The sequence below is a fragment of the Trematomus bernacchii genome, unplaced genomic scaffold (assembly GCF_902827165.1).
Source record: "Trematomus bernacchii unplaced genomic scaffold, fTreBer1.1, whole genome shotgun sequence".
Classification (NCBI taxonomy): Eukaryota; Metazoa; Chordata; class Actinopteri; order Perciformes; family Nototheniidae; genus Trematomus; species Trematomus bernacchii.
In genome coordinates, this window is record NW_022987523.1 from 42,501 (window position 1) to 56,546 (window position 14,046).

The 14,046-nt window shown below is 39.7% G+C and overlaps 2 protein-coding genes across 2 annotated transcripts; one reads left to right on the forward strand and one right to left on the reverse strand.

Moving 5' to 3' along the window:
- Positions 1 to 3,628: 3,628 nt before the first annotated feature.
- Positions 3,629 to 10,947, forward strand: stmn4l (stathmin-like 4, like). The gene is made up of 7 exons (XM_034118260.1): positions 3,629 to 3,678; positions 5,730 to 5,776; positions 6,016 to 6,102; positions 7,411 to 7,619; positions 8,361 to 8,546; positions 8,654 to 8,671; positions 9,394 to 10,947. The coding sequence occupies exons 2-7, from the start codon at positions 5,764 to 5,766 to the stop codon at positions 9,400 to 9,402; spliced, it is 522 nt and encodes a 173-aa protein (XP_033974151.1). The 5' UTR covers positions 3,629 to 3,678; positions 5,730 to 5,763; the 3' UTR covers positions 9,403 to 10,947.
- A 5-nt stretch (positions 10,948 to 10,952) lies between these two features.
- Positions 10,953 to 13,316, reverse strand: il17a/f1 (interleukin 17a/f1). The gene is made up of 3 exons (XM_034118271.1): positions 13,194 to 13,316; positions 12,407 to 12,627; positions 10,953 to 11,653 (listed from the first exon to the last, which is right to left on the reverse strand). Exons 1-3 carry the CDS (start codon positions 13,224 to 13,226, stop codon positions 11,407 to 11,409), a joined length of 501 nt encoding a protein of 166 aa, XP_033974162.1. The 5' UTR covers positions 13,227 to 13,316; the 3' UTR covers positions 10,953 to 11,406.
- Between the last annotated feature and the right edge of the window lie 730 nt (positions 13,317 to 14,046).

Below are 14,046 nucleotides of genomic sequence, written 5' to 3' on the forward strand. Positions count from 1 at the left end.
ATAACAAATTAGAAGGAAAAAAAGATGACATAAAATACAGATGTCAGTATTCTGAGGCTCTGAGCCATTTCTTTTCCTCACTGACGGCAAAAAAACTCAGACATTATACAATTTAAAATAAAAGGGTTAGGGTTAGGCTTAGGGTAAGATATTGAGTAAGAACATGTTTTTATGAACCACACAGCTTCTGGTCTTCCAAGACCCGACCGGACAGAAAGACGTGTTGCAGGCACGAAACATACTACCAATAGAAATACATTGCTTTAAAATCGTTCTGTGTGACACGAAAAAAAGGGGGAAATCGTGTTGGTGAACATGAATCAATAGATTAAATTAATTTCATGACTATAACACGAAATGCCGTGAGACTGGGTTGTGACCATGCTGTAGTTCCTTTATAGCCCAACATTAGCCGCCTTTAGCTTAGCGGTGGTGACTTGAAGTCATGTGACCGTGCTGTAGTTCCTTTATAGCCCAACATTAGCCGCCTTTAGCTTAGCGGTGGTGACTTGAAGTCATGTGACCGTGCTGTAGTTCCTTTATAGCCCAACGTTAGCTTCTTACTTGAGAAATCATAAAGTGGTGTTGATATGTGGAGATTATCCTGCTGAAATAAACGTATCATAAACGTTTGTTTGACAAAGAGATTATTTTCTGCAATAATCAAAAAGCACATGGAGGAATCTCATTGGACGAGGGAGGTGCAGGACTGTGTTGGAAGAAGGATATTTCTATTTCACTGTAAGATGTTTACTGTATTCACCAAACCAAAGTGAATGCAATATACTTCCTATTAAAAAAGGCAGTGGTGCCTGGGAGACTAAAGTTAGGGCATAATGATAATCTCTCAACCTGAATATTAATGAGAGGAATGCAGAAAAATTACACTGTGGATAATAATGTGTTTTGTTTAAATAATAAAGATGTTAGAGGCAAGCTTGACACACACACACCACACACACACACACACACACACACCACACACACCTCCTCTACGTGACTGCTCTGTTTTCTTTAGATTGTGATGACATCACTGCAGGGCGCAGTGCGATGACCTCATTTTAATGACATCATCGTCCGTTCTCAGAGACGATGTCATCTCTTCCAGTCTGCTGCTGTTCGCCCTGGAGGTCCTGCAGAGCCTCGTCTTATTCTATACTCCTCATTTATTCTGCTCTATTCCTACTATATAAATGTTATATTTGTTATTGTTTCTGTTCAATTTATTATATGTTCTAGTCTTTTTAATTATATTATGTTTTGTTTACCTTTTTTTATAACACACACAATTTAATTGTATTATATTGTATATTTTATTCATATTTTATGTTTGTATTTGTTTTTATATATTTCATATATACTATATTTTATTTTATTTTTCTCATCATCATATTGTGTTATATTTTAAAATGTTTAATTTATTGTTACTGTTACTGTTACTAACATTTTATCTATCTTGATGTTTCTTATAAAACCCTCTTGTTTACTGCAGATGTTTGTTGTTCCTGCTGAATCATTTGACTTACATACCCCCCCCCCACACACACACACACACACACAGACACACACACACACACAGACAGACACACACACACACACACACACACACACACAGACAGACACACACACACACACACACACACTCACACCCACTCCTACTCCCACCCTTACAGTGAGAGCTCTCAGCTGATTGGCTGCAGGTGACATCATCTGTTGGGATGTGGAGGTTTCTCTCCCCTCGCTGCTGCAGCAACACACACACACACACACACACACACACACACACACACACACACACACACACACACACACACCACACACACACACCACACACACACCACACACACACACTCTCTCTGCAGCTGCATTACCTCATCGGAGAGAGGAGAACAGTGTGTTCTGCTGTGGTGCATGATGGGAACTGTAGTCCCGTTTAGCTTGACTTACATCAGGAGAATTATCCTGCAGACAATAATCTTTAAAAAAAAAGGTATTTCAAATATGTTCATCAATGTCCTCCGAGGCGATGACCTTTTCTTGTCTTCTCCTATAACTCATAAGAAAGATGTCCAATGTATGAAACACTTATCCATTCTGATAAGGACATACGTTACTTTACATTTGCAGAATGTACATTAAACCAGAAGACTACATAAACATGCAAAGAAAAAGCAGAGAGAAGATAAATCAAATATATGTGTATATTAATTAATCAATATAATTGTTAAAGAAATGAAATATGGAAATAACTATGTCAGTAAAATAAATAGATATAAGAACAACAAATAAATAAAAACACAATATGACTTCATCATCACTGAATTTTATTATTAAATATACAAATATATTGAAGTCCTAGAAAATGTGACACCGACCTGAGGACCCTCTGATCTTTAAAAATACTTTTACACAAACCAGCCGGACTTTAAGTGTTTCTTATAATCAGTTTAACATTTGTGAGAGTTAGAAGAGCAACAGACTGTGTGTGTGTGTGTGGTGTGTGTGTGTGTGTGTGTGTGTGTGTGTGTGTGTGTGTGTGTGTGTGTGTGTGTGTGTGTGTGTGTGTGTAGTCAGGATGAGTAATGCTGGTTGTGTCAGTCTGTCACCTCAGAGGCTCCTCGGCACGAGACTCATTTAACATTTATATTGTTTTGTTTTTAAAATGTATAATGCAGTCAGAGATAAAGGTCTTTATGTTCTGCATGCTTCTACCTGGTGTTTCCTTCGGGGTCTCGTCTGTGTTTCTGAATAAAGTTCTGTGAATTTGAACAAAGTCTAATATTCGTAAGTCTCAGGTTTACACATACGAGGAATTTGTCTGGAGTTGTGGTGCGTACATAAACAGACACATTGAAACACTGATAACAAACTATTCAACAAATGAAATAGAAATAGTGCAAAAAGAGTCTTTATACAAGTACATGGAATATGAGATATTGGTTACATCATTTCTAAGATGCAAACAGATGAATGTTTACGGATGTTCCTTACAAAGTTCAGGTGTTTAATAGTCTTCTGGTCTGTGGAGTAAAACTGTTAACACACACACACACACACACACACACACACACACACACACACATACCATGTATACATCACTTCAGGGGACATTACATTGACTTACATGCATTTCCTGGAGACTTATCCTAACCCTAACCCTAACCAATTCTTCAACCTCAAATGAATGCCTCCCTTATGGGGACCTCCATGCTGTCCCCATAAGGGAGGCTCAGGACCAGCTGATCAGTAGCTGTGTGTTTCTCAACAGAAAGGAGTGATTGTGATGCGATTCATTTAATAAAGAGAAGAGAATGGATTTATTAAACAGTTGCTCCTTTAAAAAGTATATCATATGTCAGACACATTGTCCTGTACTTTGTTTAATGTGCTGAAAGTGCTGTGTCTGCAAAAGATTTGGAAAAAAAGATATATATATAAAATAAAATTCTATGAAATAAAATAAAATAAGATAAATAAAAAATGTAGAGCTTTCCTCTTCCTCCTCCTCCTCCTCCTCCTCCTCCTCCTCCTCCCCTGCCTCTGCCCTGCTGGACCAATCACAGCGCAGCATCCCTGTCAGCCAATCAGCTGCCTGCGTGGTGATGTCATGCAGCAGAGAGGTGCTGAAGCTGAGCTGCAGATCTTCAGAGCTTCAGAGACGACCAGCATCACTGCAGGGTGAGTACACACTCTCTCACACACACTCTCACACACTCTCTCACACACACACACACACACACACACACATTTATATTCACTTACATCTCTGATATCTGCACGTGTTGATCTTAACTTCCTAAAGCCTGTGCGTGTTAGCATTCTGCAGACAGATGTCTTTATGTAACACCAGCTGCTCTCGCTCTGCAGAGGGAGCTGCGCTGACTGGCTTCAATGACATCATCTCTCATTCTCTGCACACACACACACACACACTCTTATTCTGCACACATACATCTCACACACACATATTTATAACCACTTACATCTCCACAATCTGCACGTTTTGATCTGATGTCTCGTTATCTTGAAAGCCTCTGTGCGTGCAGCTCTGCAGACAGAAGGTTTCCCTCGTCTTCACGATTTAAATCATCTGCAGATTCTGATTCAGTTTGAAGTCTCCTGTTTCTGTGTTTGCTGTTTTCTGTTATATATGCTTCTCTCTGTTTCCATCAGTTCAGTGTAAACGCTGCTCTGCTGACTGGCAACAATGACATCATCTCTTAGTCTCTGCACACACACACACACACACACACACACACGCACGCACACACACACACACACACACACACACACACACACACACACACACACACACGCACACACACACACACACACACACACACACACACACACGCACACACACACACACACACACACATTTATAATCATGATATCACATATATCTCATACTTACATTCACAATCTGCACGTGTCCATTATAACCTGGTAACTCTTAAAGCCTCTGTGCGTCTGCAGCTCCACACACAGAAGGTTTCCCTCGTCTTTATTATTTAACTCATCTTCAGATTCTGATTTAACGTCTCGTACCTTTCTGTTTCTGCCGCTGCGTCTTCCTGTTGTGTTTATCTCGACTCCGTTCTGTTTTTACCGTCTGTGTCGCTCTCGCTCTGCAGAGGGAGAGCGCTGACTGGCAACAATGACATCATCTCTTAGTCTCTGCACACGCACACACACACACACACACACACACACACACACACACACACACACACACACACAGTGTGTGTGTGTGTGTAAAGGTTGAATGTGCTCTGAGGTTAAACTCCGCAGCGTGTCGTGTCTTCGCTGCTGATTCATTTTTCACACGTTGGATTTATTTTAATCTGCTGGAGTCACAGACCGACTCGTTACCGTGACGATGACTCAGCTCCTGAAGCTGCCAAAACACGACCTGTAAATTAATACTTATTAACCAGAAGCCGCTTTTTAAAGAGACTCCCCGAGGTGTGAGTCAACGTGAATAAAACAAGATATTTTTAGCATTTTTTAACATAAAAAAACTCCACGAAAAAAGTTCAGATTGCAAAACTGAACATACATTTCCATAGATTGACTTAATTAATTATCATTAAAACACCAATAGCAAATTGCAGAGAGGCAACATTAACCAACATTAAGCATTAAAGATTATTTTACATTAAATCCAAATGTCAAAAAGCCAAAAATGCAAACTTTAAAATAGTTGTATATATATTTATAGTATTGATAATCATAACAAATACAGTAACACGGCTCTGTTGGAACAGCTGCACTTGACTAAATGATGCATTGCAAATGTAAAAAGTGCATATCCTTTAAAGCCAAACTTATATTTAGCATTACATATTATTTTAGAAATCTGTAGCTACCTTGCACACTTTATAGTTTATATAATATCTTGTTTGTATGTACTTGTATGAGTAGATTAGTCCATTACAGAGTACTCTTACTCATATTGTATGTTGTCTATTTCTTAGATCCTTTATTAATATTCACATCTTGATATAAATCTTTAAGATCTCATGTTTTTGTACCATTTTCCATTTCTTTCTTCACGTTGTTTTCTTTTGATTTGTTGTTGTTGTGTTGTTTACTTCCTGATCCAGTGAGAGATGCTAACGTGTGAGATTGCCTGAGAAGCGTAACTCGGGGAAAAGTAACCTGTTATAATGTGTTTGTTGTTTATTCTGGATTGTGATATTAACCATGTGTTTCCTGTGTGTCCTCAGGAACAGACTCTACCTCACAGGAACCAGCAGCACAATGACTCTAGCAGGTAAACACATGTCATTGTTATTATCATGTTTATATAGTTTTAATTTTCTAATTTGATTATTCTTTTAAAGCCACATCATTTAAATAACGAACGAATTATTTATTTTTATTTGTATTAATATTAATAATATTATTATTTTATTATTGATATTATAATACTCTTTTTTTTAAATGTATTATCTTGTCTGTTAATGTGACTGAAAGTGTCTCGCTCTTCTTCTCTGTCTGTAATGGCTGCAGCGTACCGAGAGAAGCTGAGAGAGCTCCCCCTGGTGTCTCTCTTCTGCTCCTGCATCCTCCCCAGAATCACAGAGGACAAGAAGGAAGGTCAGTAACTCTCTTTATTATATACACAATAGATTCATAAAATATTAGAATATTAGTTCAAAGTTAGTGCTATGTACGAATGTTAATTAACTTACAAAATGTAAATAGAAACAGGTTCATGTTGCCTAGGGCGCCCACACACTCTAGAATCTCCACTGATAATACCAAGTTCCAACTATCAGTAAAAGATGCAACGCAGAGGCTCACAATACTGGGAATGCTAATAAAAACAATACGAATAAACTGTTGACATAGAAAGAAGATAGCCATAGGGTTACAAAAAGGTCAGCCTTTCCCAGCATGCATTGGGTAAGAGGGAGTCAGTGGGTGTTTCTCAATCTCGAGTACGCTTGCTTGGTAGCACATGTCTGCCGAGCATCTAGCTTCAGAAGCGAGTCAAGAATACTTCCTGGCATTCGGAAAACAAAGAGTGGAACACGCTAGCAAGTGTGCAGGTGTGCGTCATATGAGAGGCCCCGCCTCTTACATCTTCCGCCACAGATTTGGGGGAAATTGGTCCGTGCGCAAAGCATTGTGGGGATTTTAAGACCGCGGAGTCCTACTCATGTGCAGCCTCGATATTTCTCCAAACGGAGTACGCCGGGCTCGGTAGATTTCCAAGTATGCTGGAGATTGGAACAGTACTTCGGCGGCACTCGATGACGTAGTATGCTTGAAATAGTGGCTCTGAAGCAGCTTTACTCGCGATTGAGAAACACCCAGTATCTCTTCATTTCACCTATAAGGCTTGTCTCTGGACTGCAGGCATTATTCAAACCCTAAAAGTCAGCAGTCGATGAAGTCTTAGCTTCTCGCTGCAGATATTTCTTGCTCTATTTCTATTTTATTTGTATTTACTTGCACATCTCAAAACATTCTCTTGCACTCTTCATGTCCTATATATATATTCACGTTGCTCTGTTGGAGGAGCCTTTGACTTCAGTTTGCCATATCTACAAGATTCAGATTCAAGGCTTTTATTGTCATGTGAGCTCAGTGGAGATATGACAATGACAATCTGAGGTCACAGGCTCCTCCAACAGAGCAACACATTAAAACAGATAACATAGTGCAAGTAAATAGAATAAAATAGAATATAATAGAAATAGTGCAGATTATACAAGTAATTGGAATATTGATATATGTAAGTTGCAAACAGATGAATGTTCTTTCAAAGGAGCCTGGGACAGTTTGTCATTGCCATATCTACTGTAGCTGTGAACATGACAATAAAGCCTTGAAACTTGAAACTTGAGAAGTGATTTATTTCTACGCTCTCTAACTGATCCCCTGCTCTTCTTCTTACAGCGGGCGTTGTGGACTTGAACCTGTGCAACATCCGGCACATGGAGGTGATCGAGCTGAGCAAGCGTTCGAGCGGCCAGGCCTTCGAAGTCATCTTGAAGCCGCCAACGTTCGACGGCGGCCCCGAGCTGAGAGCAACCACACCCCCCCGCCAGAAGCCCTCTCTGGAGGAGATCCAGAAGAAGCTGGACGCCGCCCAGGAGAGGAGGAAGGTGGGTGGAATAACATCACATTAGTTCTCTAACTCATTTAGTTGAACCCCTTTAAGAGTCATTTGAGCTTAATGCTAACACGATCACAATAGGGTGTTTCCAGGAATGTATTTTTTTGATAAAAAGTCGATGATAACTGCAAAGAATGAAAATGTGGAAAGTGTTTTTTGCGAGACTCAATGCTATATTTGCAGAATAAGTTGTGACATAGCAAACATTTAGGTCACATGACTGATCAGCTGTTGGTGCTGACATATGTGTTTGTCAGCATTTATCGTTAGACAAAAGTAGCTATTTTGTAGATGGTTAGATGTCTCCTCTGTTTACTGGAATAGAGATTAGCCTATAGCGCCAACTACTGCCCAAACTACTCTGAGAGAAGACCGTTTGTTCTGATGCTAAATGAAAATGCCTTTGCAAGAAAGGTTGTGACATAGCAAACACATTCAATTGGTGGACAGAATAATGTACCAAACTAAAGGAGAAGGTGCCCTAGTATCGATCCCTGAGGAACCCCAGAATTTATTTCACGGTGTTACAAGTGATGATTATCTAAGACATTAAAAAATCAAACCAAGCATAAGACCATCAAGAAACTCTTCTATGTTTAGACTGTGTTTGAATGATCCGTTCTTCTGTCAGATCTGACCAAAACATGAGATTCTGTTGGAGAACCAGAACCTAAAAACAAGCAAACACAGGTATAAAACTGACATTAACCCTTCCTCTGTCGCCCTCTAGTGTCACGAGGCGGAGTTGCTGAAGCACCTGGCCGAGAGGAGGGAGCACGAGCGTGAAGTCGCTCAGAAAGCTCTGACCAAAGAGCGCCAGGAGCATCGGGCCGACGCCTATAAAGAGCAGCGGCAGATGCACCTGAACGCATCACAGGAGCACCTGAACGCATCGCAGGAGAGACTGCAGGAGGAGGTGAGAGAGCAGCTGTTTTCATCCGATTTCAGTCTTTCTTATTGAGATGTCTGGTGTTTTTATGAATGAATGAATCACTAACGGGAGTTTCTGTTTGTGTCTTTCAGGACAAGCACAGTGTGGAGGTGAGGAGGAGCTGGAGGAGACAGAGGGGATTCTGGGTAGACGCACTGACACAAAATATAAAGACAGTGTTGAGAAGGAAACTACACGAGTCACCACCGCTAAGCTAAAGGCGGCTAATGTTGACGAAAATTGTTAGCAGTGTTATAATCTCTTCAGCTTCTGTTAACCCACTGAGCTTGTTTCAGGCTAACAACCACAAACACATTCAAAAAACCATTGACTTTTAGACCAGGGTAAAGACAGTGGTTAAATAATTTCCTTAAATATCAAAATGTACCTTTTTAGATTTGTAGATCAATTAACAAAAGGCTTAAAAACAGTATAAGGTATTTCCACATCTGTCGACACCATAGTGGAAGATCACTATAGTCTGAAATATCGTTTTTGCTGCAGCATTAGGACTTTCTCTTCATAAAAAACATTTTCTCTGCAAACTATTGACAATGCAGACGTTATGTATTGAGTGTGAGCATTATCATTACACAATTACCCTTGAAAAAGTACCAAATTGTCATTGATGAGGGTTGGTTGGGCGATCCTTACAAAGTCGGGTAGTTTCACATTTTATATCTTTATGAGAGGCTTTGCCAACATTCACATTGAAAGTTTCTTTATTTACAATCTCAATTTGATCCCTTTTAACCCAATAGATCAATGTTTTGATCCAGAAAGTGTTTCATGACCTTGCATTAACGCCTCCACCCTCTTTCCTCCGCTGCAGGTGTCTTGATGGCCTGATCACAACACAAGCTGAAATCAATTTGGAAGCCATTTCCAAGGGCGGATGATCTGAGGACTGAAGAGCCGGCGCTGCTCCAACTGGAGTCTGACAGGAAGAGACTCACATAAACAGAGTCAGAGAAGAAGAACAGAGAGGAGGAGGAGGACTGAAGGTTGGACCTCCTCTGAACAACCAGGACTCTTCTTAACGAGATAGACTCTTTAATAACGGGATAATCACTTCTTCTCAAGGACGCTGCATCTTCATCATCAGACGGCTCACGGAGGTTTTACTGCGCCGACAGTGCCAATGTGTTCATGTGTGATTGTGTACGTATCAAGGAATATTCTGGAAAGTTTGACCACACCTGAAACTGAAATTGGACCGTGACCCAAAGGAAACATCACCGAAACAAGAAGTGAGTCCAGAAAAGAGCCGAGAAGATTGGATATGGTGGAATCTGATATCTGGATGGACAACAATTCTGAGTGAAACAGCTCCATCTGCTGCCAAGTCTAGATACTTACAGTTATTGTGAAACAGAACCATAATAAAGAGAGTTATCCTGGGCTCTTAAGTGATATCTAAGGGAATTAAAGTGAGCCAAGACGGTGTTCAAACACAGGTCCGACAAACCCAATACCAATACTGAACTTCGATTAGACCAAAGATAGTTGTGTGTCTGATACTAAGTGTCCTGGTAAAAGAAAATGGCATGATAAGGATGAGGCAAAAGACCCACAAACGAGACCATCAAGCTCAGATACATTTGGGCAATTGAGACAAGTCTGAGTCACAGAGATCTTTAGAGTCTGATGAGTTCGGTTAAAAACACGCCAAGAAAGTCAAAGGAGTTACAACGCTTACAAGATCCAGACATGTCCTGGTCAAAATGTCCACGGTACAGAGACAGTTCAAATATAGATTATACCAATAAGAGTCTCACGGAGAAACCTGGTCTCCTACAAATTACGTTCTTATTCAACAAAACAGTACAGTCAATTATGTTTAGATGGTATTTAGTATCACAAGTACGCTTTTAACCAAATTCCCTATAAGGTGAAGGTCAATGTGAGTGTGTGGGTCAAACCAAACACAACTTTTACCCGTGTAATGGTTCTCAAAATGTGACCGTAATGGGAACGTGATTTTGTAGGAGATCTGGAGAGGCTGTGATTAGTCCGAGACGATTAATAAGTCACCACAAAAGAAAACACGATTAGACCTGAGTATCGATCTCCTTTCACACCTCCCAAGGTTTGTTTTATTTTCAAGTTTGTAGTTATATTATATTTCTGAATATCAAGACATTATACAAACATTAGCATTCTAGCACTAATGCTACCATTTGAAGCTACATTTCAGCCCCCTACTGGTGAAAGTATATTATGTCAAGTGTTTACAGCTCGTGTGTGTGTGTGTGTTTCACTGGCTGTGTTAAGGAATGATGATGATGATGATGATGATGATGATGATACTGATGATAAATATTGTACAGAAATCACATTATATTTTAAATCGAATAATAAATCAATGACACGTTACTTCTTTGTTCATCCTTTGTTTTTATTGAGTCAAATAAATACATTAACAGTAATACGAAACCTCCAATAAATACCTCCAAGTTAAATATTAATTTTAAATAAACTACACCTATAAATAAACATCATATACGAAACACATCCAATGATAAACTGAGCGCTTTTAAACTCCAGCTCCGGACTGTAGTTAGAATATAAATACATATGGAAAATAAGCAGATTATTAAAGAACAAATAGACATTTAAATTAGGGAAATGATGTGTTATCTGGTAATAGGTGCAGCACGGTCACATAACTTCACGTCACCACCGCTAAGCTAAAGGTGGCTAATGTTGGGCTATAAAGCTAATATATGACTCGAGCTGTAGATATAAGTTCTACCTATAAAACATAAATAATACAAAACCATAATTTAAACCAATTTAAAGTCAGATAAATAGAGATGTTTTTTCCTGGTTTGTCCATTCTGATTCAGTCCTGGTACTGGACGGTGGGCCGGACGCAGGTGCATCCCACGGCGAGGAGGCGGGACTCCAGCCTGTAGTGGTACCCAGGCTCCGCCCCCTTAGATTTGACGCGCCGCAGCAGCATCACCTGGTGCATTATGGGTCGGGATTCCAGGTTCAAGTCCTCGACACCGTCCAAATCCAGGCAGCCGCGCAGAAGACAGCGAGCCTCGGACAGGAAGGGAGGCACGAGGGTGGCATCGTTAGTTATGCTGTGGACGGAGAGAGAGGAGGGACAACATTAGTATACACATCAATCAAATATATATTGATTGTCTTGAAAAGGACACTTGAACGAGAACGTGAAGTCATGTGACCGTGCTGTAGTTTCTTTACAGCAGGGGGGTCCAAACTTTTTCCACTGAGGGCCACGTACAGAAACACATACACTCACGAGAGGTTTACTGCATCATAGGGTAAGTTATCATTCAGCAAAATCAATCAAATGTAGGTCAATGATGCTTTCTACTTGAATATAATTTAAGAAACATCCCAGAGGGTTTCAGTTATCCTGTTGCAGCTCATCCCTTAAATCAGAAGCCTCAGATTGATTATAATAAGGGGACATTTGAAGGGTCTATTTAAAGCTTGTTGTGGAAATAAAACTAAGATTAGTTAGAACATGTTCTCAGCTCTAATTGACTGAATGTCTTTGAATAGTGAAATTATTAACACATGAATACTACTGTGTAATATAGGCTCACATATATATTTAAGAAGTACAATATAAGACAGTTTCAGGTGGGGGCCATACACCATTATACTTTAAGAATTTGCAAAGAGCCAATTAGAACAACAGGCCGTAGTTTGGACACCCCTGCTTTATATCCTAACGTTAGCTTTTGACTTCTCAGACAGAGATTCTTTTCTGACATCGTTCAAAATCACATGGAGGAATCCCATTGGACGAGGGAGATGCTGCCTTCAGGGACAGACACAGAAATACGACATGTGTGTTTCCTTACTTGTTGGTCCACGGGGAGATGGAGGCGTTCTGCAGCGGCCGAACACTTCTGTAATGTTTCAAGAACTTGTTGTCGATTTGCAGCGGGATCATTTCTGCCTCCGCACCACCAGGGGCCTCGGTGTGGGTCTTCGGGTGTTTTGATTGGCCGCCTGCTTTGGGCGTTGCTGCTGCCTCCACCATCATCATCTTCATCATCATCATCGCCACCACACAGAAAAGCTGAGGAAGAGGAGGGAAAATGTAACTTTTAACACATTTGTTTTGTTTTTCTTTGCAATGTTTATTGAATGATCTGTGTGTTTCTGTTTAAAAAAAATGACTTTAATAACATTTTTAATCCAGACTAAAATGCCCCTAAAATACACACAAATATTGATTAAATACGTTGAATTAAAATGATTAATTCAATGTATTTTTAGTTTAACATCCAGCAAAAAAGTTGCAATGCAGATTACTGAATTGAAGCTTCTATGGAAATCACACTGATTTAATAACTGTATTCATTTTGATCATAAATTAAACAGATTATTGGTCCTTTAACACGTTTAATAATCTACTTTGTTGTGTCTTATTTGCTTATATTAAGACGTTTATATATAATTTGTAAGTCAATAATATTTTGTTTATCAATTGGACACTGCTTAAGTTTGTACAGTATCATAATTCTCTTGTTTCATTTCATTATAAATATTTTCTTTTGTATTATTCTTTTACACGTTCGAAATAAATCAAATCAAATCAAACTTTTAAATCCAAACATGAAGTTCAAATGAAGATGCTCTTACCGTGACTTTGGAGGAGTTATTTGCTGAAGACATCCTGACGTTTGGTCTCTTCTTTGCCGATATTCAGATGTGAATGTTTGATCTTCTGCACCTGATGCTCGCTGGCTTTCTCACTTGAAGGTACAGGTGTTGCTGTTTTTCTTCTTCGCTGGTGTTCTGCCCGTATTTATCCTTGTCCGCAGTACTTCCTGTCATGATGTCACCTTCCTCTTCTGCTTCTGTTCCCCCTTTGATCCTCCTCTCTAAACCGCACATGACGAGGCCCGAACGCTCGACCCACTTTCACAGTATTCTGCAAACAAAACCGCGGCATCTTTTCTGGGTCACCTTTTCCTCTTCGACCTCAGACACAACGCTGCAGAGATGTGCAATACAAAACGCTTAGTAATCAGGTAACCTTGTTTGGAAACGTTCTAGGTTTTTCCCACGTATTCATTATTTCGGTAATGCATTTTTGTCTGTCAGTGCACAAATCGCTTCATTTATTAGTGGCTATCAAAGCATTTCCAAAGGCTGCAGTTTTGAATGCTTAGCACACTTACTCGATCGCAACACAGATCATTATAATTCTGCATGTTAGCTCTTTAGATTGGACTTTACTCTCCGCCACTTTTCTCACAAGTAAAGATCTGAACTGCAATTACAAAAATGTACTTTGCATGTTTGTAGATTTAGGAACAAATGACTCGACTTTGAGTAGGCATGTATAAATGTGAGTAAAGTTACCCAGATGATTGTAATTCTTACTCTTTAGATTTGACTTTACTCTCCGCCACTTTTGTAGATTTACGAGGAAGTCTCCAGGGATTTGTATTTGAAGATCTTAACATGACAAAACTTCTCTACAATCAAT